At 39.6% G+C, this 27,902-nt stretch overlaps 3 protein-coding genes across 8 annotated transcripts in view; 1 reads left to right on the top strand and 2 right to left on the bottom strand.

Annotated features, from left to right (window-relative positions):
* Positions 1–134: 134 nt before the first annotated feature.
* Positions 135–12,198, bottom strand: ndel1a (nudE neurodevelopment protein 1-like 1a). Of its 2 annotated transcripts, XM_008437466.3 has the most exons (10): positions 12,068–12,198; positions 10,125–10,221; positions 6,635–6,788; positions 5,824–5,972; positions 5,193–5,329; positions 4,755–4,928; positions 3,067–3,167; positions 2,833–2,978; positions 2,695–2,729; positions 135–1,253 (listed from the first exon to the last, which is right to left on the bottom strand). In XM_008437466.3, the coding sequence occupies exons 2-10, from the start codon at positions 10,208–10,210 to the stop codon at positions 1,243–1,245; spliced, it is 993 nt and encodes a 330-aa protein (XP_008435688.1). In that variant the 5' UTR covers positions 10,211–10,221; positions 12,068–12,198; the 3' UTR covers positions 135–1,242. The 2 variants fall into 2 exon arrangements, with proteins under 2 accessions (XP_008435688.1, XP_008435687.1); XM_008437465.3 differs by lacking the exon at positions 2,695–2,729.
* Positions 12,199–12,980: 782 nt separating this feature from the next.
* Positions 12,981–16,598, top strand: tex47 (testis expressed 47). Its single transcript, XM_081600852.1, is given in 9 exon segments — positions 12,981–13,142; positions 14,150–14,222; positions 14,622–14,728; positions 14,800–14,864; positions 15,455–15,551; positions 15,553–15,603; positions 15,605–15,790; positions 16,140–16,287; positions 16,441–16,598. Coding segments are annotated over 9 exon segments (816 nt in total). The 5' UTR covers positions 12,981–13,082; the 3' UTR covers positions 16,470–16,598.
* A 432-nt stretch (positions 16,599–17,030) lies between these two features.
* Positions 17,031–27,902, bottom strand: part of LOC103481739 (rho GTPase-activating protein 44-like) — a 65,453-nt gene continuing 54,581 nt past the window's right edge. For 4 of the 5 annotated variants that reach the window (XM_008437459.3, XM_008437461.3, XM_008437462.3 and 1 more), the window contains 3 exons: positions 26,723–26,838; positions 25,962–26,345; positions 17,031–22,185 (listed from right to left, as the gene is read on the bottom strand). In XM_008437459.3, the coding sequence (XP_008435681.2) occupies positions 22,028–22,185; positions 25,962–26,345; positions 26,723–26,838 (658 nt within the window). In that variant the 3' untranslated portion in view covers positions 17,031–22,027. Of the gene's footprint in view, positions 22,186–24,667; positions 24,722–25,961; positions 26,346–26,722; positions 26,839–27,902 lie in introns of all 5 variants that reach the window. The other variant, XM_017310854.2, reaches the window with a different exon arrangement.

The raw sequence follows: 27,902 nt of genomic DNA, 5'->3' as shown, positions 1-27,902 counted from the left end.
GCTAAAGTCTAATTATTTTTGAATGTAAATGTGGATTTATGAGCCAAATAATTTAATTTAAAAAAAGGTCATTTTTAACTTGTATTTGCCCAAGTTACTACTTCCTTAACAATAAAATGCAGTGAAGTCATCTGTGATAATAAATACATCTTTTATTGGTTACATGCAGTCAAGAAATCAAATAAACGCACAACTTAAAAACCATATTGCACTAAAACTGACCTAAATTCCACATAAACCTAGAAATAAACTGTGCAGCAACTTTTTAAAAAAAGTTAAAACAGGTAAAAAGAGAACAGAAATTAAACTGAGGGATAGTTCAGATTTTGAGTTCTGTTTAAAAATATTCAACATAATAAAAAAGAACGGAGACAGACCTCAAGCCAACAGTCTGCAGCATAAACAGCCATGGACCAAAATCACAATCAATAAAAATGTATTTTGTGTTGATCAAAGATTGCAGAAACCTCCTTTGGTTTAGTTCCGACTTTACTGAACATTCACTAGGTAAGATATTGACTGCTCATAATGTCCCCAGAACAGCACGGGTAAAAAAAAACTGAACTATCCCTTTAACATGTCTGAACTCTCCTCTTCGTTGTGAATGTGGATCAATATGACCAATACTGTACACTTCATGTCACAAAGCTTAAAGTTACGTTGTGTGACTCGCTACGAAGACTCACTAGACACTGGTTCTGTAAATAAACGAGGCGTGCTCCAACACTTTTCCAACACCAGAGAAAAATGACTTAAACCTTGTTCAAGCACACGTGTCGAACAATTTAAACTGACCGACGTGAGTGTGACGGTCTAACTGACATTATTGCTGAGTAAAATTGTGAGAAATTCTGCTTACAAGTGAGAAAAGTGTTGTTTAATTGTGTCAGAAATGTAACATTTGCATAATATTTTCCCTTTTTTCGACATGATGCACTCAACAAAAACCCGAGTCAGGTGAGCAGAAAGACGCTTATGGTCTTTCTCGGAGTCGGACAGATAAACAAACACCCACTACTCACACGTGGAGCCGTCGTTACAGCAGCTACGAAGCACAAGAGTCGAGTCAGGACAGCGGACGGCGTCAAACAACAAGGAGGGCGCGGAGCTGGAGACGGTGTGACGAAGCGTTGGGTCTCTGCTCCTGCGCTGCAGGGTCTCACACAGCCAGCCGCACTAGGCCGGGCGAGGAGGCGGCGGGAGCGGAGGTGATGGCAGTCAGGGTCGCGGGGTCGAACCTGTTCACCGTCCCGCTGCAACAAAGCCACCCAAACAATGTCACCAAACACGCATCACTTCCTCTGCCCAGAATCCAGAACCGACTCGACGTGAACGTCGTTCCATTTATGACAGGGGTGTCAAACTCCAGTCCTCAAGGGCCGCTGTCCTGCAGTGTTTAAATGTGCCACAGGTACAAAACACTGGAATGAAATGACTTAATTACATCCTCTTTGTGTAGATACGTTCTCCAGAGCCTTCCTAATGACCTAATTATTCTATTCAGGTGTGGTGCAGCAGAGGCACATCTAAAAGTTGCAGGACACCGGCCCTCGAGGACTGGAGTTTGACACCCCTGATTTATGATTTCAGCAACTTTCAGACACGCAGATGAGATGCAAAGTATGAAAACGATCATACAAATGAAGGCATTTGTGTGATGTGTGTAGATTAAAAGGTTTATAGACTTTTTCTGATATGTTTCTTTTGTCTGAAAAGATCAGGCAAAACTCAAAAGCAAAGACCCAGTATGTTTAAGAAAAAAAAGAAAATGAAAATAGTACCTCATTTCCCATAGTGTTATGATTCCTGGCAGAGTTTAAACCAACTAGATTTAGTAGCATCAAGTATTTCAAAAAGCTCACAACTTTCCAGAACTCATAGGTCACTTTCCTGGAATAAGCAAAGACAAATTTGTTTGTTTTGCACATTTGAGCCACAAGACAATTAGGAGGACTCAACACGATGCATGGACATACCAGTTACTTTTCAGTACTGTTTTAAAATAAACTAAATCTGTATCGTTGGAATGCAACCAGTAAGTTCCTGGCGAGTTCTGTAAAAGTTGCACGTCGTCGCTAAGAATTAATGTTGAAATGTAAGATACTCAGCAAACAGGTGGAACAAGGAGATCTGAAAACCTCAGGGCTCCTGGTAGGACAGCAGCTCTAAACGGGTTTGGATGAAGCATACTTAAGTGTTAGAATGGCCCAGTCAAAGCCCAGAGAGCTAAATCCAATAGAGAATCTGTGGCAAGACTTTAATCGTCATTTCCAATCCTAATTGTTTGCTTGTTTCCGTCCTTCCTAGCCGTCTGCTAATCATACCGATAGAGTGGCTTCCACTTGACTCTCTCCCACTTTCCCACCTGCGTTTATTATATGATTGTACAGAAATAAAGTTAACTTATCAGTTTGTAAGGCTTTCATGGTCTGGGTTATATTTTCAGCTAAAATATCTTTTTGTGCAGTGAATTAATTTGCATCGCTGTCAGAAGTTTGGGCCGCCCCTTTGCCAGTCCAGGTCTGATAAAAGACTCCACAACGGGAGACATCAGAGCTCTACCGCCACCGTCAGTCAGCCCACTCCAGCAGCCCACCACCGTTGTTATTTCTACGCGATTAGAGACTAGGCTTGTTAGACCCAACACAGCATGCATCTCAAAACCTTCTCCGCAGGCGAAGGAGCTGCATTTACCCAGAACTAACGCCGGGAATGTGACTGTCTCGGTTCTGCCGGGACAAAAACGCACACACACGTTTGAGATTCCTCTCGTCATGTCATCTGTGAATGCGTACAGTAATAAGATGCCGTGTGTGTGTGTGCGTCACTTACGCCTTGTCAAAGTACGACGTACTGAGCGCCTGAGCGTAGCTGGTTGTGTTTGCGTTGAGCGCGTTGCTGTTGTCCAGAGAGAACGCCTTCCGGGCTTTCTGGTCTTTAGCAAAGTTCCTGCAGGCGGCGAGCTTCGACTCCAGAGCCTGGATGGAGGTGAAAACAGGATGAGGGGAGGAAGGAGAGTTTCTGGAGAGACAAGCAGCGAGTAAAACGGGAGAAGGAATCCCTCACCCCGACTTTCCGGAGTAAATCACTGACGATGTTGAGCGCTGATATTCTGGCAGAGGGAGTCAGAGGACAGTTGCTGCCGTAGCCGTTAGACAAAACTGAAACTGAAACAAGGAATAAAAACTAAAACCAGTAAATCTAAGACTGAAAATAGATCTTCACTGTGATAAAGCAAAATACACACACACACACACACACACACATGTGTATTTATATATATATATATATATATATATATATATATATATATATAAATTTAAAGAAAGAGTTCTAATGCTTTCATTAGACTAAATATTCATACAATGTGAATTTATTTTATGTGAATTAATTTATTAATTAATTTATTTTATTTTAGATGCTTTATCTTAGAGATGTGCCGATCAGGTTTTTTCCTGCCGATACCGATTCCGATCACCCATGAGGGCCGATCACCGATATAGATCACATAATTATTATTTTTTTAATCATAAACACTACCGGTTACATTATCTGGAAAAAAGAACCATAAATTCACCTTAATTTAGACAAAAACTTGTTTTTAATAACTTTTTCCAAGAAAAAAACAAAACAGGCATTGTGCAAATTGTACTGCTATCGGTATCTTTAACAGACTGAAAACATATGAAGGCTCTGAAGAGGCTAAATAATACAAAAAGTCAAAATAAAACCTCTCAACATTGCCAAAGAAATTCAAGTATAAAACTTAACATTCAAAGGCAAATACAGGTTCCATTACAATAAAGACCCACCTTAAACCACCTGAGTTACTGAATGAAAACTTCCTGATAGCAGGAAGTCTAACTGCTAGTTCTGATTGGCTGTTTCTGACTGAGCAGAGTAATTATGCAGAACAGGGAGGAGATCGATTATTTTTTCAGAGATTTGTCTCATGTTAGGACAGTGAAAGTTTTAAAACTTATTTTTTTAGGTTAGATGCTGCAGCTTTAATCAGAGGTTCGGTGTGAGAGTCACTACCAAAATGTAGAAGTATTGACTTTTGGGTCAAAAGTCTATGATGTATTAAAAAATGTGAATATAAAAATAGCTGTAATGTTTGATATATATATATATATATATATATATATATATATATATATATATATATATATATATATATATATATATATATATATATATATATATATATATATATATATATATATATATATATATATGTATGTTTTTTTACTGGTTTTATAAATTTGATTTTATTTATTTTACAACTTGTTTTTTGTTAGGACAGCAGTGGCTTCATCACAAGGCTGTCAACCAAAAATAGGTTTTGTCTCATTTTCTCTACATTTCAAAAAGCACAAAGAAAGAAAATATATATTAAATGCTTAAATAAAATAAAGAAAATAACATTTTATGAATTTTAAACACTGATCATGCTTTTCTTTAATTTTCACGTTTTATTATGTTTTGTATATTTTCTGTAATTTGATAAGAAAATCCCTTCTCTTTTACTCTTTTTCTCTAAAGTTTATATGGCAACAAACATTTGTTCCTCATTTTAGAAAACTCTCTTTCTTTATCGGCATAAGATAACCCTCCAGAAATCACGAAGCCTTTCTCTAGCTGATCCTTTTGTCTTTACGCAAAATTCAATCAGCAGGACGTTTTGATAAATGATGTTTTCTAGCCTGAACTCATCTGATGATGGAGGTAGCGCAGTCAGGTGAAGAACTCACCTGCTGGGTTGGCGAAGGCGTTGTCCAGGCCTTTGCTCAGAGGTGTTGCAGGGAGGGAGAGGGAGGCTTGTACTGCGGAGTCCATCTTGACGTTGTCCTGCGTCGGGGAACTCGGAGCCGACATGCGGCTCATGTCTGCCTGCCTCTCTCGCACGGCCAGCTCCTGCCGCAAATCTTTAAACCCGACAGAGGGGAAAAAAAGAGGTCAGCCTTTGAAAAAAAATATTCATATCGTTTAAAAATTGTCATATTTTGTCATGTAACAACCTCAAGCTTCAGTCTATTTTATTGAGAAACACACTGTGAAGTTGAAGCACACGAACAACAACTTCCACGTCTTTAGTAGCGATGAGAGGAAGACGAACGCAGCTGCTGCGAATGTTAGTGAGCTGAGTGAGTGACAGAGTGGATCATTTGTGGGATTTGGTCAATAACCACCTCGAGCTTCGTCCTTTAGCCTTTGCACCGACACCAGAAGCGACTCCTTCTCGTCCAGCTCGCTTTCCAGGAAGGCGTTCCTCTCGATGGCCTGGTTCAGGCGCTGCTCGAAGTTCTCCAGAGAAACGATGGTGGCTCTGAGGAGGCAGCGTAGAGTCAAGGCGGGACAAAACCACACTTGAAACAAGACAAAACTGACGTACAAGTAACTTTTCTGCAAGATATAGGAGCTTGTTTCGGGTAAATAACTCCTTAATATTAATTAATAAAAGTAGCAGCTCCACTATTAGATTATCTAAATTATAACAAGACATTTATCCCATGTTACAAGTGAAATAATCTGCCAGTGGAACTGGAACTTTTTCATCAATATTAAGAAATGATTGATTCAAACTTATATATTTTCTGAAGTTACCTGTAAGTTAGTTTTGTTTTACTCCATAATATTTGCACTAGAAATCAGACAAAAAATGCTTTTGAAAGAAGTTCATTAAAATGAAAAAAACACCTGAAGAGATCAATTATTATTTTTAACCTTTTTCCGTCTCAAGATCACGCAGAATGTTCAGAGTTACTTGTACACAACTTGCAATGCAGTAACTAAATGTAACTGTGAATAACATGCACAGACCGCTTGGCTCTCTCCAGGTCGTCGTTGGACTGCTCCAGCTCTCGGACGTATTTGTGGAGCTGCTCCTTGATGCTGCGCGTTTGTCCCAGGTCGTCCTCCAGCACCGAGATCTGCTTGAAGCTCTGAGAGTGATGCTGCTCCAGCCGCTCCTGAACACGTTCAACATAACTGAGTCCATTTGAGTGGCGGCACAGACACAATGTTTCAGCTCCTGTTGCTCTCCGCCGTCCATCTTTCTTCAATACGCCCTCTTTTAGCTCTTTCCATTCCCGCGGCGGATGTGAACTGTGACCCATTTATCCCGGAGACAATAAGCTCAATAAAAACCACGAGGCTTTCAGCGTCTGACCTATATCTGCTGATGAATCGCCGTGGGAACAGAAAGCAGCCACACGGGTCTGTGTTTCTGCTCCAGCCCCTGCTGAAAACCCAGGGACTAAAGCAGCAGGTACTGACTCAAATCATCATCAGCAGGGAGGGACGGAGGAGAGCTTCTGGGCCGAGATGTTTAACCAGGTTTTCGTTTACCAGACAAAGACTGAGTGGAGAATTTTTGATTTCTTACAGTTTTTATTGTGTAAAAAGCAGCTGGAAACATGGACGAGGAAACGTGGTAAATGTAAGAATGAGTCTGAGCCTCATGAATTATTTATTAGAGCTGTGCATGTCGGTGTTCGGAAAGAATGGGGCCAAGCAGGTGGCAGGATTAGAAAAGAGGGGGTTTGCAAACGGCTCCACCTCCAGCTTCAACTTAGATTTAGATCTCCAAATCAAGAAGGTGGACGGTATTGGGTTTCCCTTCTGGAGTTACCTTGAGCGTCTCCACCTCGTTCTTCAGCCTCTGGTTCTCGGAGTGCAGGTCTTTGGCGCGGTACTCAGCCTGGCCCAGCTGGGCCTCCAGCTCGGCCTCCAGCTCTCTGCTCCCCTCCTGGAACTCCAGCAGCTCCTCACGGGCCTCCTCACAGCTGTGACGTGAGAAGCCATTAGACAAAAAGAGGAGGTCTCAGCAGGGCCGGGAGCCATGAATCAACTGCTAAAAACATTTTCTTTTTTTTTTTAACTTTCTCTTTTTTTTTTTATCAAACCGCAGCTCTGACCCACATACAGCCAACACAACTCAAACGCAAGAGGCGCTTCAGAGGATTTATGTGCTGCTCAGCATTACTACATTTGTCAGGGGGTCAGAGGTCAGTCTGTACTTCAAGAGTAGATGTGTCTTGCTTCCCTGCGGTAGAAATACGATAGACTGTGTTGATGATGGCAAAAGAAGAAGAAGAAAAAGGAAATCTTTAAAGCACCTTGATAAAGCTGCAGTAAAAAGAAGCAGTGTGTGTGTGTGTGGGGGGGGCACCCAGTCTCCATGGCAACCATTAGTAATTCACTGTAACACAGAGAGGAGATCTTCCCAGCCCACATCCATCACCACGTACAACAACTCTTTGAAGAATATATGAATAATATGAGTTACAGCAACGTTTTAATTTTGGGATTGATGAAGTATTTTTGAATTAAACATCTTAATTTGGAAGTTTCTGTCCAGCGACTCAAAATGTAAACATGTGATGAAACTGGAATCATGCTTATTTTTAGCTTAAAATAAGTATGATTTATTTAAAACAAAAACTCCAGCTGGGTCTGGCATAAAAAGAAGGATAAAAATGCCCAATGGTAATTATGGCAAAGGATGTGTGATGCTGTGGGCCTCTCTCCCTCTTATTGGAGGGAAAAACCTCTGGAACTCTTTGAAACACCAGCAGATTTTGAAAAAAAGAAAAAAAAATCTACTTAAACTGAAGCTTCATCACTGTTGGGTCTCAGCAGGATAATGATACAGAACGTGTGACCAAATCCACTCAGAAACGATTCACCTGGTTTTTTTTGTTATGTCTGACAATCATACAATGATGTTAAATTTGCAAATCTGGAATAATAAAAAAAAATTTCTAAATATTTGATGTTCCCTGACAGAGTTTCACCAAACTTTCTGCAAAACATTGTTAGGTTAGTTTCAGTTTTTGGCGTACTAACTCTGCTCTCTCAGATCGAAGCTGTTCAACTTAAACTGGTGGTCAAAGCAGAAATTACATATTTATTCAGATTTAACATCAAACCTTAATGAATTAACATGAAACCAGCCCTGAACATAAAGTGAGAATCAAACTTTCTCAGTGTTTCAGCCTCATTGGACTCGAATCTAATGCACCATAACCTCTCTGAACATTTCAAAAAATCAATGTTTATCAAGATCTGATGCAGATCTGATGACTTCAGAGCAGCTTTACCATAAAGAGCTGATTATGTAAGCGTCTGCTGATGCGGTCATGGACACACACACACACGTACACACACACGCACACACACACACGCGCACACACCCCCACACACACACACACACACGCACGCACACACGCGCACACACGCACACACACACACACACACACACACACACACACACACACACACATCCAGCTGTCTAAAAGTGGCATCATGTGAGCTCAAATGTTGCTGGTGGCACAGAGCCAGGGAGTCCATTTGTCCTCGGCACATGGGGGTTTAATACTAAGAGAGGCTTTGAACTGGTTTCACTTTGAAAAGGTCGGATATTACACGTACGTCCACTTCATCCTTGTTGCCACGCATTAAAGAAGCTCCCGCCTGTGGAAATGAGCGGTCAGAATCCTCAACAGAGGAAAATCACACACTTTTAGGGTAAATTTTCATCACATGCACAGCTCACTTTACTACAGTCCACACCTTCCAACTGAGCAGAAAAAAGTTACTGCATTATTAACATAATACTTGGACAAATCAGACCAGAACACCTTCTTGTGTTTACAGTGTCCCCCACGCGGCAATCCACGCTATTTTTAAACCACAAGACATGTTTTTTCAGGTGAATAAAGGTCAAATTTCCTGCTTTAAAAGAAAGCCTTTCATTTGATGATCTATAAATAGCAGGCAGCCTCAGCCCTGAAGGACATTTATTGTCTGAAAACTTTCACATTACTGGGTGTGGCTTCCTTTGACACAAGATGTTTAGAGCTCAGTTTTATCTAATTAAGTACTGCGCTCCAGCTTTGAGACTCAGGTCATTTTCACAGCCTTCAGTGGGAATCATTGTGCAAACAGAGGAAAAAAGCAAAGAGTCTTTGCAGCTCTTTATACCCTCTGTGAAATGTGAGCTGCTGAGAGGCACTTTTCCTGCTCAATGCGCAGAAGAGTGTCACAGGAGATGGAAAAAACTGGTTTCATTTGAGAGCATGAAAACGAGCTGTGGAATGACAAAGCATTCCTGTACAGAGTTAGAAACTCCTTGAAACACACACAACCCACCAGGTTTCCAGCTAATCTTTCAGCTCATCTAAATACAAGCACAGCTAAAATACAAACCCTTTAACTTAGCTTACTAGATATAAGAATCTAGAGCAGTGCATCTGATGTTTTTTATTTATAGTGTGGAAATGGGACACAGAAAATGTCCTTATTTTTGACAGCATACTGTTTTTGTCCTATTAGATGTTTTCGATCCATTTTAATTATTTAAATTTGAAGGGGGAAAAAAGTTATCAAAATTAACCTGGCTCTTAATTAACCAAATTTATCTGGGAATCTGAGTTCAGTTAGAATAACCCGTATAATGAAAAAATCACTGGAAGAGTAGGCAGAAAAATTTAGTAACAGATGGCAAAACTAAATTCCTGGTAAATATCAGTAAGGAAAAAAACTTTGCAGCTTCACAACTTGTGAAACATTGTGAAGCTGGGAAATGATCCAAAGCACAACAGCAAGTCCAGTGAATGGCTTGAAAATATGCGATGTGACCTAATCAAAGTCTGTACTTAAATGCTCAAAACAAATAGATGCATGCACCTATTTGCAATTCATCTTTAAAAGAATTCATCATTCTTTTAAAGATGAATCATCTTTAAAAGAATGATTCATGCTCTAAAATACATTAAAAATATATATATTTTTGCAAAGAAACGTCGGCCAGAATTCCTCCACAGTGATGTAAAAACACTCACTGCCACTCATTATGTTCACATGGTCCGAGTTGCGACCCAGAACGACACGATAGGTTAGTAATTTCTGGAGTAAAAGAGCTTTTTGTGCTGCTCTTTCATCTAAAATCCCTGTGAATTATTTTACATTCTTGAAAAACAGTGGAAAGATCTTATTGCCTCTAGATGTTGATTATGCTCAGTAAAAACGCATAAATAGCCTTTGGTAAATAAACTGAACCTTTCTGTTTCTGCAGGGAAAAACCACTCCATGTTGTCATTACTTACAACATCACTTACCCTTTCTTGTACTTGAGGGAAAGAGCTTTCCAAAAATCAATTTCCTCGTCCTTTGAGGAGAATTTTGGCATCATGTCCATTTCCATGGCAAACAAATCTACAAGAGAGAAATAGCAAAGAACACATTTTACATTGAATTGTCAACCTCAAATATGAGTCAAGAGAAAATAATTTTTGACAGGTAACGCCATCCTCAATTCTGTTTAAAGTCATTCATTTTTACATTTAAAGCCTCCTAAACACAAGCCAACTACTGCTGGCCCGAAAACTATTTGGCACCCTGATAAATCTCTACAAAGAGCCTCAAACTGCATTCAGGTTTGATCAGTTTCAACAATCTTTGCCCTCTCCAGCACAATCTCTCCTAATCATCCTCAGTTCTCCTCTTCAGCTCACCGTCCTCCACAGGTCTGCTGCGGGTTTAGGTCTGGAAACTGGAATGGAAGAAGGTTGATTTATTTTTTAATTTGGTGTGGTTCTGTATTGATTTAATTACATGTTTTAGATCGTTATCCGCTGAAAGACCCGATGATGACCTATTTTCAATGTAAAAACAAACAAAAAAAAATGACTGGGTTCTTTCTTTAGCCCAAATGTTGGGTTTATGCTGTTGGGGAGTTTTGACCAGACAGTTGGAGCCTCATCATTTTTTACAAGCAGCCATTTTGGATTGAACAATGTGATCAGATTGAACCTCTTCCGCAGGATGACAGTAAATAATGTTAACATGGTCCGACCCAGCAATGTTGCATTAAATTAGCTGAAGCCTAGATTTGTCTACAAAAGTAGCCCTGATTGGCTTGTTTTTAACTGAGCGGTTTTTAGACTGTAGCGTTACAAAGAGTCCTCTGTACTGGCCAAGGGATCTAAATTATTACAAATCCTCCACCGTACTTGACAGTGGACCAGAGGCGAGGTGTTCATGGAGTGGGAATATTTAATCAGAGCCCACTGTTCTAGTTAAAGTCTCAGGAGAGTGTAGCAGAAGCCTCATGTTTCAATATTTAACCAGTGATGAATGTGGAGGGTGCTAGTGAACGCAGTGCATATGTAAGATAAAGTGAGACTAGGACTTACACCACAGCAGGGCGTTATTAATCAGAAACACTCAGTGAAGACTAGCAACCCCCAACATGATGGTTAAACAAAGAGCTTCATACAAATGTATGTCACACTTCTCAAGTCTTTATTTGTAAAACTTTGTTTTTTTACATGTGTTATTTCATTCCACTCACGACTATGCACTGCTTTGTGATAGTTCATCACATGAAATCCAAAAAATACAATAAGAAAAATGTACAGAGCTACTTGAATGACTTACAGTTTTACTACATTTAATAATGATGAGATCAAAGCAGATTCTATCATAAAAATATCTTAATTTAGTCTAATTGGATTACGTAGAGCACTAAATAATATTATTTTATTCATAAATAGTGATCAAATAATTTGTTTTGTATATTATTAAATGTGTAGCGTATTTATTATTTACGACTAGTATCACGTCAGAATACCCTTAAATTAGGAGCGGATTATATTTTTTGTCTTTCAGAAATTATACATGATACATTTTTTTTTTTGATAACCGGATCTGGGTTTAATGGGTTAATCAATGATGAAGCTGAACACAGATCAGATGTTTGTCATATTTTAATGGCTCATAAAGAAAATATTTAGTTGTACATAATTGAAGTGTTGACAAAATGATAATAAACGTCCATTTTTCCATATTTATATTTAATATCGGAGTTTATTGGGGTTAGGGCGAGACACATCGATGATGCTGTTACGCTCAGCTGTCAAAACTGGGTGTGCAACAATCCCAACACACGGCCAGCCAGAGACAACCGCGATGGATACTGTATTTTAATTATTATTATTATTGTTGTTATTATTATTTTACTTCGAGAAAAAGACTATACAAAAACAAAGTGTATCAGTACCTGATCATCGCTTCCAAAGGTTTATCAGTCCATCGCTACTCGGAGCTGCTGAAGCTGGCCGTCCTCCGCTGTCTGATGATCTCCGCTCCACTGCACTCAGCGGGATTTAAAGGGGAACGCACCTATAAAATAAATCTCCTATTATTAATTCACGTTTTATCTCTCTTAACAGGACATAGTAGAGAGTGAGTAATTTATCTCCACAGAGGAACACACTATAAAAATATGCATATTTGAAACACATTTTAAATAAGCTAGAGGCACAGATGGTTAAAAATGTACATACAAATAATTTCTTATTGGAAAAAAGATATGATTATTGACGGCATTTAAAATAAATTCACAGATTTAAGAATGATTTTTTATTTTTTATTTATTTATTTTACAAAAAATAATTCAGATTTAGGGCGGACCTGCTTCATGGGTATTACTACTGCGCAACATAGCGCATAAGACACAAGTTTACTAAAATAGCACCACCTACTGGTAATCCAAGAGCACAGACTGTGCAATTTGAAGGATGTGGTTAATCACTATATTTCATATTTGCAATGCAACGTCAAGTAAATATGACAGATTGGGACGTAAAAAGAAAAAAAAATAGAAAAAAATGGGAAACAGTCAAAAGAAATGGAAAGAAGTTGCCTTTAAGTGTTTCGTCTTTTTTAATGAAGAGCTTACATATTAAGCTAGCGAATATGTAGCAGGTCTCTCCTATATTTCAAGATAAAATTTTAGCAGTAAGTTTATTTACAAACCTAAATTCGTCCGAAGTATTAGTTGCTGCATAATTTTATTTCTATGTATAGATATAATTTTCAACTAAGTAAAAACAAACAAACACAGACAAAACACACAAAAAAGAAAGGCAAAAAAACCTAAAACGTTTATTCTGACATCGTGACGACAGAGCGCATGTTGCGGGAACACGTTACCCTGGTAACGGAGGACTAGCTCAGCTGTCCCGAGTATTTCCTGGGAGCTTCAAAGTCTTTCTTCAAACTTCTGAGACGCCATGGAGGATGATGAAGAGAGAGTAACTCTGTTTGATGTGGTTTACGGCAGAAAGTCAGAGGTTTGTGCCGAAAGTTTGCAAATGCTGCGTTTTATTTGTCTCGGAAGTCACAATTTCGGTGTGGAAGTGACATCACATTTAATAAACAAGGCTGTCATAAATACGAATTAAAAGATAATTCCTGCAAATTGCACGGTGTTAGTGCAGAGTGGCCACATTAGGACACATTCGTAACATACATTGTACTGTATTGTTAAAAGCACTTACTCATTTCAGTATACTGAAAATAATAATTCAAGCTACTTTTCTATAGTAAATACTTCTGCAAATGTGAGTCTCTACCAGCTTTACTGCTTCTCTTATCAACGTTCTCTCTGCCAGTTTAGGCAGACGGTAACTTGATCATGCTTCTTCCAGTTTCAGATTATGGGACGTTTAAAGCCTGAAACGCTGGTTTTATAACCTAACACAGCTTTAAACATTTCCACAGCTTTAATCCTGGACTGTTTGCCGTCTTCCTTAGTCTCCATAAAGTTTTCTTCACCTTTAAAACTTATGTGAGACCATTATAGAGCAGGTCTTTGCTGTATTTTGTTCTGAATATCCAGCTCCTCCTCTTTTTCACCTTCAGCATTTATACCACAAGGTTATCCTTGAATGAGGCGAGGAAGAGTCACAGAAGAAAGCTGCAGGCTTGGTCTTTTAGGGCCTGGAGAACAATGGGTTTCTAGGGTGTAAACACACAACAGCAAAGCTCAGTGAGACTTCGCTCTGTCGCTACTTCAGCGAAACTCAGACAGAGATGAGGCTGGAATAACAAGTGATGGAGAAAATGGAGGCAGAAGAAACGGAAGAGGAGACTGATTAGTTTATTATACCAGATGAGGAAGGAAAAGATGGAGGAAGATGTGGTTTGTATACAGTTTGGGGTTTTTCCCACAGATTTCATTAAACAAATTTGTGTCTTTTTACTCTTAAAAAGGTCAAAAAGCTATTAATACAGACACTGTCAGGTAACAAGCTGGCTAACTCTGAAGGCTCTTCATTTTCTCTCTCTCTCTCTGCAGAAGGTCGTGCTGCAGCAGCTGACAATGGTAGCCAAAGTCCCCAGCGATGCTGTTGATAGAACAGAACTGGGAGGTCAGGCACCAATTACCTCACAGCTACAGAGCTTGACACTTTAATTATCTGATACCAATTTAATTCAGTTTTCCTCACGGGGGACTGATAATGTGACAATATTCCTTGTGATATAACAAACGAATAGCCCTACATTCTAGTTTGTGCAGAAAAAACCCAGAGGGACTTTTTTTTTCCTGTCCCATCTTCACCGTCTGAGTGTTTTTACACCTCCTTGTGTAAATGTCCGTTCATCGACGTTTATGAGAGTCACTGACGAAATTCCTAGACATTTACTGGAGTAGCAAACCAACAATAAAAGCTGGGATTGCAGCGGAGCTGTGTGTTTACAACAAGCTGGTTTTTATGTGCTGCCTAACAAACCGCCGTTCGTTCGTTTGTTTGTTTGTTTCTGAGCAGCCCGTTTTGAAAATCTCATCACTCAGTTAACTAAACAGCACAGGTTGGATTGTGGGATCACAGGGCTGCTGCTCATTTATCCCACCTGTCAGCTGCACATCATTGAGGCAAGTCCTCCTTCCAGCTAAAAGTCAGATTGTCAGATTTGTACATGTGGTTGACTGTGTTTGTCTTACAGGCATCTGAATACCTGCTGGATTGTTTTTTGAAAGAACTCCGAGCCATGCAGGAGCAGCCGGACTGGTAACCATCCCTTTGCTAATGTTTGCTAACGAGAACGTGTAAGGATCATCGTTCCCAGAGTCGCTTTCTACCTCTAACAAACCTCTGAGGCCCGAATTAATGCTTAGCTTGAATTACATACATTAGAAAGTGACATTTGGAGACAATTTGCATTTTCTCGTTTGAATGAGTAGCTTTGCAATAAACTTCTGTTAGGTGTGTCTGGCCTGATGCCAAAGACAAAGATTCCTTTGGTTTTCAGACACCAGATGAAGCAAAAATCCTAACAAAGACATTAAGGTTTGGCTCGATTCATAATATCTACACACTTCACATGAAGGAATCGACAAACGTTAGCAGCCATCAGTGAGTTCAGGAGCTAAATGTAAGCTGACTGAGCAGCCAGTATCACTTTCCCTTGAGTTGCGCTACTAGAACGACAAAGCAGCCCCACACGAGTTAAACTGAAATCGCCTTTAGTTTGCCATCGTTAATGTGAAATTACAGCTGCTCACAGGCGGATGGACATTTTAAATGATTTTGTTGCTGCGGACAAACTGCTGAAAGTGTTTCATTATGTTGCATTAAAGGCCTACGAACTCTCTTTTCAGCATCTTGCTGGAAGCTAAGATCGCCTTCATGTGGCATAGTCTGGAAAGCAGACAGTTCCAGCAATGGAGCTACAAGGTGAGCTCTTTTCATCTCTTCCCTTGAAGTGCTTAGAGATGCTTCTGCTGATACCTTCAGGTTTTTTTTTTTCTTTAGCCATCACCTTTGTGTGTGTAGTTTTGAAGCTGCCTGTCTTTCTGCAGGTGCTGACTGCAGATCAGATAGATCAGAACCCGCTGTTCACCTCGCTTGAAAAAGCGGAGGAGAGCATAGAGACGGTGGTCTGCCGCGTCCTGAAGCCGCTGCAGGAGCTGGTTACGCATTTAGAAACTTCTAAGGTTGGTCTCTTGTTTTCTGAGAGATCACATTAATGTGAAGATATAGCTAATAGTTACAATAAATTGCTACAATTGATTGTAACAATTTGTCATGTTACAATCGCAAACTTCATAATTACAAACTGGTAGGGAGATAATACATGTGTTTTTAGCATTTCTTCAAATACAAATTTTGGGGAAAGCACAACAAATATCTGCGGTTTGTAAAGACTCTTGCACCTGAGCTGTGGATCCCTGCAGATCCTCCAGAGTTACTCAGTCGCACCATAACAAAAAGTGACACAGTTCAAGGCTTATGGATACTTCTGGAAGCCGCTGCAATGTTGTGGCCGCATGATTGTGTTTCCAGGAACTTCCAGGCGCCGTCTTGGATAAGAAACCAGAGTTGTTGAATCCTCTGGCGGTTTTGGAGCAGCTTTTGGACCGAGATGAACTTTTAAGTCCCCAGCAGTACCTGCAACTGTACCACAGCCCCTTAAACATCTGCATTGACTTTGGTAAGAGGAGCTTCATTCTCAGTCTGAAAATAACATTCACCTCAATAGTGTGAATTTTTTGTATGAAAAAAACATATTAACTGTAAAGTATGACCACAGATTAAAAAAAAGGGAAGAATATTAACATGTTTCTTTGTTGTTGTTGTTCAACAGGACAAGTCAATCTCAGATCATTCTTCTAGAGCTTCCAGCTGTCTGACTGTCTGCCTGAGCACCATGAAAAACATCCAGCTTACAGTGAATGTTTGTGTTAAAAGTAAGAGAGCATGTTGGAAACTTAACGTAATAAATGTAACAGTTTTTAAATCACATCAAGTGATAATTTTATCATTTATTCTACCTTTCTTTCCAAGGATTGAAAGCTAAGCTCGTCATTTTTACTTTGCGTCTTAATGTAACTTTTTTGGCAGATGGGGTCAGTTCAGTTCACGCTGTTATTGTTTCACCACCAAATAATATTCTATAGTAAAGCAACTAAAATGAACTTTTTTACAGGAGGAACAAGTCATCTATAATGTCCTAATCTGGCACAAATTGATCTGTCAATAATCTGTCGGTATATAAATAGACAGGATGTGACTGAAGATATCAAATCAGTTGAACAAGCTGTGAAATGCTGCAGGTCTATTTCCCATAACCTAATCAAGTGCATCACCATCTGCTTCTGTAAATTCTGTAAATTATTAACTATATGCTAAATCTGAGATTTAAATGTGTTTGCAACAAAAACAAGGGACATATGATTAATATAAAAACAAGTTTAATAGTTTCAACATTCGAATGATTAATCTTTAAATTTTTTCCCGTCTTACACTGAATTCCACTTGGTGACCAAGAGATAAAAGATATTTTTTTAAAAAAGAAATGTAATTTCCTTTTTTTACTCCAGACTTTGAGAGTCAACAGCATCACTACAGTTTAACACAAAGATTGGATCAAATGTTGTTGTTTTTTTGTAGTTTTTTTTCCGTTTCAGTTTGGCCCCTTAACGTATTACTTGAACCTTTGCAAAATGAAAAAAGAAAAAGAAAAAAAGAATAAGGGTGAGTATTTTGGCTGCAATGGCTGCATGCACCACAGTGTAATCTACACACTAAACTGGATTATTCTAGGATATACAGCGTTCCAGTAGATTAAAGTCCAGTACTAAACAGGGTTTTTTTTTTTTTTAAAGGATCTCGGTCTCTGTTTTAAGCTGATTTGCTTTTTTACGACAAGGTGGAACATATGAGGAGTAAACGTCTGAATGACTTGAGAACTGACGAGGAGTTTTGCTAAAAAAAAAAGAAAAGGGCAAAGGGCAGCGCTGACTGTTACTTCCTGTAAAGCCTGATCTTTTCTCTCATCAAAAATAAATACAAGCACATTTAGATAGGACCAAATATAAGACGCGTTTCATAGGCGTGGTGAAAAAGCATGCTGTAGAGACAATGCACAAAAGACAATGTTGAAGTTCGTCCCACAAAACTGCTCATGATGCATCCATCCAGTCTGACGCTTGAAACTACGTGGACGACGCGTCTGCTTCCGTTGCAACCTCTGAGGTGAATATTGTTTGTACATTCCACCTGTTTGTGTAGAAAAAGGCTTTATATATATATTTATATATATAGTATATCAGTGCTCAAAAAGCTGAAAACTATGTGGGATGTGGAGTTTGATGTGTTCTGAAATCATTTGGTAAAAAACACGCAGGTGAATCAGGAAACGACACAGAGCAGGGACAGATAGACCTCAGCCCAACTACAACGGCTGCTAAGTTATTACTTTGTTTTTCTCCTAGTAATTATAAACTACTTCATTAATGCTGGATTATGCTAATTCACCTGGTGGATCTGATCGATTGTGACATGGCAGCAGATTAAAAACGATTGAAAACATAAAATATAACGGCCACTAGGGAGTAAAATCAAAAGCTGGGGGTTGTAAAAATTCAAGAAAATCATGGAAACTTAAATTAATGTCCTGTACAGGTGCTCTTCGGTAAAAATAATCACCTGAAAGTCAAATTATTCCAGTAATTCAGTTTAAAAAAAAACCCTCATGTATAGACTGATTATACATACAGAGATTTATTTTAAGGTCTTATTTCTTTAAATTCTTCTAATTACGGCTTACTGCCAATGAAAACCCACAACTCAGTTACTCAGTAAATTTGACATTATTGCAATAAAAATAACTGATTTTTAAAGCTGATAATATTTAAAGATAATATTTTTAGTGCAGAAACGTTATGGTCAGAGTAAAACCTGCTGATTTGATCAAATGAACAGCAGAAACTCAGTGAAACCCTCTTCAAAAGGTCGTTGCTAAAATAAATTCTAGATTATATGCAGAGTCCTGTAAGCAAAGCACATTCATGGAATGTTGAGTGGAAGGAAAAGAGCTACACTGAGTTGTATCTAAGACATTAACCCTGATTCTTTTTTTTATTGATCTGTTGTATTATTATAATTTTCTGAGAACAGAACAGAATTTGAGGTTTTCATTAACAGTAAACCACGATGGAGAAACTGACAGCCATGAACAGCTGAACTATTTCACACTGTCTCTCTAAACTGAACTGATAAATGAACCTTTAAGTGTTGATTCAATAAAAATGCTATGTCATGTTTTACATCTGCTCCTCACTGGTTGATTTATGGAAACTATATTTTATCTTGTAACCATTTGGACTCCCTTTATCAGCTGAATTAAAATGTAAACTGAAGCGCTACTATTGGGCAGTTTTGCTGACAGGTGCTATGACCCATCCCACGATCACAGGTGCAGTTTCTGCTGTCAAGTAGTGTAAATAATTAGAACTAAAATACACACATTCAAATGTAAAGAAACAAAATAACCAAAATAACTTGAGTATCATCCAGTTAAACGTCATGCTGCATCATGTCAGACCAAGCAGCTAAAGACAAAAACAGATGTGGCGTCGTCTGTTTTTTCTACCTATAAAGCTAAAAGCAGGACTGAGAGGTCAGGAAGTTTGCAACACAAACACTACGCCTCCATGTAGAAAAGAGAAGCCAACATCTGATGTGTAAATGTGACATTATTGTGCTACAACCACCAACATTATAATCATATATGTACAGCGCGTTTAGTTTTCAGTAAATGTGAATAGATTTCGATATATCCAACTCTTCCCGTTGTCCGTATGTACAGAACAAATATGTACAGACGCGTCGAGATTTACAAAAGTCCTGCGATTTCGTGATTTCGCACTTAACCGAGAGGCGATGGCAGAGCAGCACAGTGGACGTTCTCAGGACAGAAACTAAAGGTCCTACAGGTCGGATAGGTCGCGACGAAACCCTCCGCAAGGCAAACTGCTGCTGTTCCTAACCTCGTTACATCAGTTTGACTGATTTTCAAGTTTTAAAGCGGCAGCAGAAAAAATCTGGTCCTGTGTCTGAATACTTGATTTTTTTTTTCTTAAATCCTCAGACAAGATTCACGTGAAGCGCAAATACTCACAGCTCCTCACACCAAGTAAACCGTACTCAAACGTATATCTATAAATACTCTCATCAAAATAAACAAATATACAGATATCTTTGCACTTGCCTCTGGATCACCAGTAAAACTCCCAAAAAATATCAGCATCATCAGAGTTTCCTATAAACTGGAACTGCAGGTGTAATGGCACTGTGATGAGGAAAAAAAAAAAAAAAGATGTGCTTATTCATAAAAATACAGCACATTTTCTTTCTGGTGGTGCTTCAGATCTGTCTTTTTTTGGTTATGATATGACAACAGACTGCGTGGTTTATTTCTCATATGAAGCCTGGAGTGCAACACAAACTGGTTCCAGTGCTAAGCTGCTGCTGCTGCTTGTTATCTTGCTGCAGCAGGATAAGCATCCACTGCAGAGATGGTTTAAGATGATGTAGCTAAAGAGCTGCGGTTTTATAGAACCAGCTGTACCAGCTTCATACTGGGTGAAAACCCCCATTATCTTTCACCCAAAGCGCTCGACTTGTTAGAACTGGGAAAATCTGTTGCAGTGTAAATGTAATCATGATGCAGGCGGCTGCACTCATGACGCCACGCCTCGGAAAAGCATCCACATAGCTGAAGTGGAAGGACAATGATGCATGGATCTAAAACATTTTACTTATAAAAAAATCTGTAAAGTTCAGGCATGCCTTTGTAGAGCCACGTTTCACTGCAGTTGCAGTATTTTAGGCTCTCTGCCAGAGACTCTAACTCAGTCAGACCGAACGGAGAGAGTCCGTGAAGATCGATCCTCAGTCTGACTGCGCCGTTTTAACAAAGATTTACTTGGAGCTAAACAAATCCTTTATAGATCTGGTTGCATGTTGCGTTGGAAGGTCTCCTGTTTGTATGGTTTGCTTCGTACAGAGGGTCTGAACCCTCAGCTATTGAGAAACGACTGCTTCCTGGAGGAATACCTTTTTTTTTTTTTACGTCTACCCTTCTTCTCAGTCAGATCTGACCAGCTTTTCTCTCTCTGCTGAAGCAAAGCATGGAACGGTGTGTTCAAGAAGATGTACATTGACAGATTCACACCTCACTTGTTTTTTTTTATGAAAAAGTTTGGGTTTCATCTGACTATTGATTCTGGAAACCAGTCTCCTCATGTCTTTCTTTCTGCTTCTCTTCAATCAAAGCCAAATTTCATCAATATCTTCTAACAGAACAGAACAGCTGCATTTATGCTGAGCTGTTATTTTGTCAACTCATTTGAAATCGGGTGTCATTTTCTTTCCTCTTCCCATGTGTTCATGTCTGACAATGTCACAGAGACAGTGGGGTTTTCTTCCACAGTGGAAGTGGGGCAGCAGCGTCCTGCTCTACCACTGCAGCAGCTTTGTTGGAAAGTCCAGGCGTCATAAAACCAGTCCTACACATCCATGTCATCGCAAACCTTCTCCAGACTGAGGAATGAAATATAAAAAGGTCCCATACAGCTTTGATTGCTGCCAAAATAATTCAGAATTTCTCCATCTTTCATAAACTACAGTATGCATGTCGTTTATTTCCAAGCTCCCTGCCTGCATCCATTAAAAGTGAAAATGTCCCCTATATAACTCTCCTCTTCATACAAAATATGATCTGATTGGATCCCTATTGTGAATATCTCATATGCTCTGAAAATATATTGTATAAACAATAAATATCCAGTGTCTGATCTCCTAACTGAATGTCATTTTTTTGTTGTTGTTTTTAAAGAAAAGCACATTATCCCCTACTGGTCTAACATAATGCACTCCTGCTTTTGCTCCACAACACCAACAGTGCAACATTATGTCGTACAATTGTCACGTCACACATTAGCAAAACGCGCGCGCACACACACACACACACTCACACACACATGCATACTGACTCACAGTGAACGCTCAGGCTGGACAGAACTACACGAGCGAGGCATTTCAGACGGACACCCCTGAGGAGTGAGAGGGGAGTGAAAGGGGCAAAATGAATCGGTGTGGGGAACGAGCGGGGATGTTGCGTCACTCATTACACAGCAGCAGCGGTGGCGGCGAGGAACTCCCATTCCTCCAGCATCCAGACAGCCTCCTGCGTGGCGTTAAAGGCAATATTGCATGTGATTTAAATAAGGCAAAAACAAATCTTAAAATAATTCAGGAAATGCAACTGTAAAATGCTAATCGTGAATGAAATGGAAAGCTCCTTGAGGAGAGGCGCTTGTTTTCACTTGTGGGTTCCCTCTGGACGGAGGGCGGGCGAGGTATGGGACGCGATGTGATGTTGGGGGTCATAGCACTGTGCTTTCAGACTCCTCCTCAGAGTCTGCTTTGCTTTTTGGCGACAGCAGAAGCGCCTCTGAGTTCCTGAAGGGGGAGATGTGCGTCAAGTCGAAGATGCTGTCCAGCTCCATGTTGATGACGGGGATGTCCAAGTTGCAGAGGGAATCTGGCAGAGCGGACAGAAGAGACGACAATGATGAGCAGAGGCAGAAATGCTTCCTGTGGTCAAACATAAACAGGCAGCGGATTGTCCTGATCAACGTCAAAACACAATAAAGGGTCATCACAAGTGAAATGAATGACTGAAAGAATAAAGAAGCTCGGGAGGGATGTGCCGTGTGGTTACTATAGCAACGTGCGTCTGTTAAATCGGAAAATCTGGTTTCCGCTTCCCCATCTCCGTCTCATGAAATGAAAATATTAGATAAGACCAATAAATAAGGATTTATTAAAAAGCATTTACTGTATTGACTGATCAGAGCGCAGTTTACGGTCTGGTTTGGAGTCGTTAAGAAGAAGAAGCTTTTACAGCGGCGCTCGTCTTGTCTGTACGGTTGGTTCTGGTACTCCAGAGCTTCTGCATGGAGGGGAAGGTGTGGATTTTGAGTGACCTTTGACCTCAACTCTAGCATTGAAGAAATCCGGCCGCCCAGAGCATGCTACTGATTCTGATTGGTCGTTTTCTTTTATCTTTTAGCGAGACATTTTCACAGATAAAATAAAAAAAAAAGAAGATACACTAATTATCATTAACCAGATGTCTCCATTAAATATCAGATCAGATTCTCTGTCTTTCCAAAGGACTGCAGAGAAGTAGCGAGTCCTTTTCCTACCACACTTTTTCCTTCCAATAAACTTTCCTTTAATACATTTGAATCCAGCATTCTGTGCAGCGCTAGCTTTTTTAGCATTCGCCTTTGTGGCTTACGTTTCTTAATTAAAAACATTTTTATCTGGTATAATGACATTCCTTAACTTTTAGAGAAACTGAACTGGGTTTTTGTACGTAAGTAAGTCGTAAATGTCAGAAATAAATGTCTGAAATATACCACAACGTGTAATAGATCCAATTCCACATTTTACATTCAAAATTAAAAATGTGGAATTCAAAATTCCCCATTTGACAGGGAATCCATTTCCCTGTCAAATGGTGCTTGTGTGACACATTTAGACATTTTTACAAAGCGTTATCATGATTTCAAGCTTCCTCTTCCTCTCACAAATCAAATCCTGCCATATTCTCTGAGAATGTATCCCTGCAGCAAGTGACCGCAGCTCGGTTAGTCAGAGTTTATCTGCTCATCAAAGACCAAAACCCACAAGATCAGATCAGAGTCATCTACAGTGATGTACAATCCTGCACATCAACCTGAGGGAAATTGTTGCTCTGCTGCGTCTTTTACGGCGTCCGCAGAGTGACGACTAGAAACCACCACGGACAGGAAGTGTGTTTAAAGGGCAGCGATGCGCGATGACAGCGTGGTGAGGGTCAGGAAGTCGGCGGGGGCTGTGATTGTGGAGACCGTGAGATGGGAAAGGTGCAGGATTCCTATTGGTGGACATGCACCACTCTCAGCCTCCATGCAAACGCCAACAAAATGTGTTTAATGTCAGCAGCTGGATAAACAAAGGGAAAGCAGCATCTGCCACTCTTACTGGCACCTCTGGTGAGGATATGGATAGATATGCAGTAATGTAACGCCCCACCGAAAAGCTTAGGAAATAAATAATTTCTTTGATTTCCAATATATGGGGATAATTGTTCTAACCTCACAAGTTTGCAGCAATGAGTTGAATATTTGATCTTTCCTCTGAGCTCAGTCTGCCTAGAACAGGATAAGGATGTTCAAAGTGTGGCTCAAATGCATTTTTCTGGCACTTGGAAAACGTGGCCACAGAGTGCAAAACAAATGATGGTGACTGTAAAAATTAAAGTTGGACAGAAAATGTTTTTTCTTGAAAAAGAAATGCATGTAATATTACAGTTTGGAGACCTCAGGAAATTTGGAGACCTCAGGAATCCATTTCCTGCTGCAGTTCTCTAATAGTGGTTAACATCTGCCTTGTTAAGTTTAAAACAGTTCCAGTTGTTTTAAACTGAATTATTGCTCTTACTATAAATATGGACGATCTTAGGTGAGAAGCTATTTTTTGGTAGCCATTTTAACATACTTATGGCTTATTTTAAAGGGAAGTTTGTTTGTCTTTCACATTTTGAAAAGTGGGACGTTAGACTGTCATCGATTACCTAAAGTTATCAAATGTATTAAAAGTTTCTAGAAAACTTAAAAGAGTAAAACAACAAGCATGAAACTAGTGACTGGGAGGGAAAAAAAGAAAACATGCAGGAACATTTCCTCCCCGCTAAATAAACGTGTTTCGATTGAATGTTTCCTTTTGAATTTTTCACTCGTCTTCACCAGGAGTGCCAATAGGTGTGGGACAGCGCTGTACAGGTGAAACACATAATAAAAAACTGAGTTATGCAGCCGCAGAGCAGAGAAACCAAACCCAAAATCTGCCTCCTTTAGCAGCATGAACTTGTAAAAGAGATCATCAGCGGCTCCATGTTCAGGTGAGATGGCGGAGGGGGCGGAGGGATGAGACGAGAGGAGGAGAAGTTCTTCATCACAAGAAATCCTGCTTACCCTAATAACGCCCTCTGACACTTAGAATGATAGTGAACCTCGCCTTTCATACAGCTGAAATTCAAGACAGCCAGAGCAGTCAGACAAGAAGGAAGAGTTAGATTTGAACAGGATGAAAATCTGCTGGAGATGAAACAAATAAATACATGAACAGAACATAAAGTTCAACAGCGACCAGCGTGGAGACGCGATGAAACCACGGATCAGAGTACGAAAAGTAGGTGAAGGGTAACATTATTATTAGATCAGCTTGTCTAGAAAATGTGCTTAGAAGGATCTGGTTATCCAACACTTGGATGTTTTTTAATTAAATATTTTAACACAAAGTGACAGTATAAAGAGATGGGAAGGCAGGATTTTCTGTAATCTTGTTGTAAAGTGTCACACATAAACATTGAATAACTTTGCAAATGTACTGCTCGAAACTGTAATACTATTTAAAACAACTTTTAAAAGTAAAATTAAGTCTCTCTCTCACATTTTGTACCTTTCAAGTAGAAATCTCTCATCTTTTCATTTATAATCATTATGATAATAAATGATTTTCTGTTGAAAATCACACTTTGTGGTTTAATTTAAGAATATCAAAACATCATTGAGAGGAAATACATTTTTTTCTATTGTTTAATACAGTCAACATTAAAGATTTCACTATGTGATTTAATCTATATATGATTTTTTTTCCTTTCAATTCATTTTGTTGGGTAATACAGCAAGTTATAACTGGTCATCTGTATTAATTTAATTTAATTTAATTTATTTGTTTTGTATTTTACAATGTAGCTCACTTTGTTTAATTCCGCTTATAAATGCAATTTATATGAGCAAAAAGGTTGTGGTTAGTTTGCTAGATTTCATGTAAAACCTTGGACAGCCACTAGGTGTCAGACTAGAGCAGCAGAGTTGAAGTCCAAAACAAAAGCAGCCAAAATCGCTTCAAGGAACTTTTACATCTTTTTATTTATAGAAAACCAAAACACTGGAGACTCTAGTCCAGTTATTTAGCCAAAAAGCACTGAATATTACGCCTGTTTAATAATTTGTTTATGTTTATCCATTAGTATGGCATTAATATGTGATTATATCCAATGAAATCTGAACTTTCTTTTTCTAAGAATATTCTGTTGTATATAGAGTCTAAAAATTTGCAATTGTGACAAGCCATCAAACTCAAAAAAATTTTGAAATTTGGAGCAAATTTGAAAATACAATAAAAAATTTTTTAAGGTATACTAGGTAATTTCATGAGACTTCAAAACACAAATGTGTTCAGTCACGTTTGCTGCTATGTTACCTGTGGACATGCTTTCCCCAGGGGGTAAACCGTCCAGGAGACCGGATGAATGCTCCAGAGGCTGGGGGCTGGTGCCGGGTGTGGAGGGGGGCTGAGGCGGAGGCAGGTTGGGCCTCTGGCGCGGAGGCTTAGGGGTTGGTCTGGGCTTGGTGAGCGTGCCTGCCAGCGAGGGCGGAGAAGACAGAGATGGGGTGGTTGCCGTCTGGGACTGGCTCGGGGAACCAATGGTGGCATAACCCTGTGGGTAGCTGAAGCCGTAAGGGGAGGGTGTGCTGGGAGGGGTGGGCGACAGACTGACTGGAGACGGTTGACCTGTTGACTGGTCTGACATGGCTCCTGTCTGGCAGTAAGGGCCTTTTGGGGGGATAGGGGCAAGCTTCTTGGCTGAAACAAACAATGAAGCAACAAGAGAACCTGAAAAGTGTACATGCCTGTTACAGTGTAAAAGATTCAAAAGATAAATCATTTCTAAACTTTAATTTGACCTTTACAATCAAACTGAAAACAAGGTAATCTCTTAGAGGGAGAAGGATAAAAAAATTTAAAAGCTGCAATAATGAATCTGTTCACAACTTTATGCTAATGATTTGTTTTAGCGGTCAGTTCTAACATTTGGTTTTCTAAGTTCACCCAAATACACTGAAACTTTCAGGTCTGAATCTGGGCCACTACGCAGACACATATCCACAGATTTCATTTGAGTGTATTTGATTCAGGCAGAAAGTTTTGAAAGTGAACGTCGTTGGTCAGGTCAGTCTCACCTCTCCTCAGGCTGTGTGGGCTGTGCTCAGAGTGCTGTGACTGTCCACTAGGGGTCACTACTCCTTGGAGTCCCTTTTGTCCGATCACCGGGGACAGCTCTTTGTTTTTCAGAGTGCTACAGGAAAAACGCAGGACAAAAACAGAGAGGTGCTGCATTATACTTTTATTATCAGCCATAATAAGCAGAGTAATGTGAGAAGAGCCGCAGGTTAATGTCAAAGTGTCAGAGTGGCCACTGTTGCACAGGCAGTGTGGAAATCTCCAATGAACTCTGTTGGCTTAATGGATTTTTCTTATTTTTACAGGAGTGCAGGCAGAATGCCAACGTTTACAGAATCTGAAGGTCGGAGAGCAACCAGTTCACATTCTCCCGGAAGATCATCTCTAGACTTTCACTCCCAGCAGCTAAACGGTGCTCTGATAGTCGAAGCTGAGAATGAAACCTTTGGTAAAACAACGTTTGTGTTTTCTCTGATGTCAAACTGAATCACGACTTCCCTCACTAATATTATCCTCATCTGGTGTTTCGTCCGTGTTCACACTGACGTTGTGATCCGACTGGACCTACTGGGCTCACTGGTATATGACTCATGATCACCCACTGTTGTGATCGTATTCAGTGGGAGCTTTGAATTCCCTTTGTTGCCTGGCAACCGTCTCCTGAACATCCAGGCAACATGGATGGTTATGAAATTTCCAAACATGGCGGTTGCATTAAAGATGAAGGTGGATGTAGATTGGAAAAAAAAAAAGCTTTAACAAGATTTACGCATATTTTTTTAACCCCTTAACTGCCATGATGACTCTGGTGTCCTCATGAACCCATTTAGAGACATGGAAGTGTTAAACCTTTATCTCCAAATTATTGCTCATTTTAGAAGAGTTGTCCACTTTTAGCCCATTTTTAAAGAAAAATACTAAAGTTCACCACAAACTGCTGATATTTTGATCCAGGCCAGGCTTTAAAAAAACATGACGGAACAAGAGAAAGAAAGAAAAAAATAAATGAAGGAAACATGATTTAACAATGGAAGTACTACTATAAAAGTCTACAAACATAAATATTTTCAATACTGTTTTTTTTGTGTTTTCCATTCTTATGCGGACGCAACATCAAATGCAAACCGCCCTGCTCCATTTTTTCCAGGCATGCAGTAACCCTGCATTCATGACTGACTG

Source organism: Poecilia reticulata, chromosome 19 (genome assembly GCF_904066995.2).
Source record: "Poecilia reticulata chromosome 19, P_reticulata-male-v2, whole genome shotgun sequence".
NCBI lineage: Eukaryota > Metazoa > Chordata > Actinopteri > Cyprinodontiformes > Poeciliidae > Poecilia > Poecilia reticulata.
Note: the sequence above shows the minus strand (reverse complement) of the source record. Positions and strands in the feature narration are given on the sequence as shown.

Bases quoted from the DNA above. Each gene is read 5' to 3' on its own strand.
- ndel1a (XM_008437465.3), bottom strand. From the start codon at position 10,210: ATGGAAATGGACATGATGCCAAAATTCTCCTCAAAGGACGAGGAAATT. The intron at 4,929-5,192 runs GTGGTTATTGAC...TCGGGTTTAAAG, and splicing joins GCTAAAGGACGAAGCTCGAG to ATTTGCGGCAGGAGCTGGCC. The intron at 3,168-4,754 runs GTGAGTTCTTCA...TCCTTGTTTCAG, and splicing joins CGCCTTCGCCAACCCAGCAG to TTTCAGTTTTGTCTAACGGC.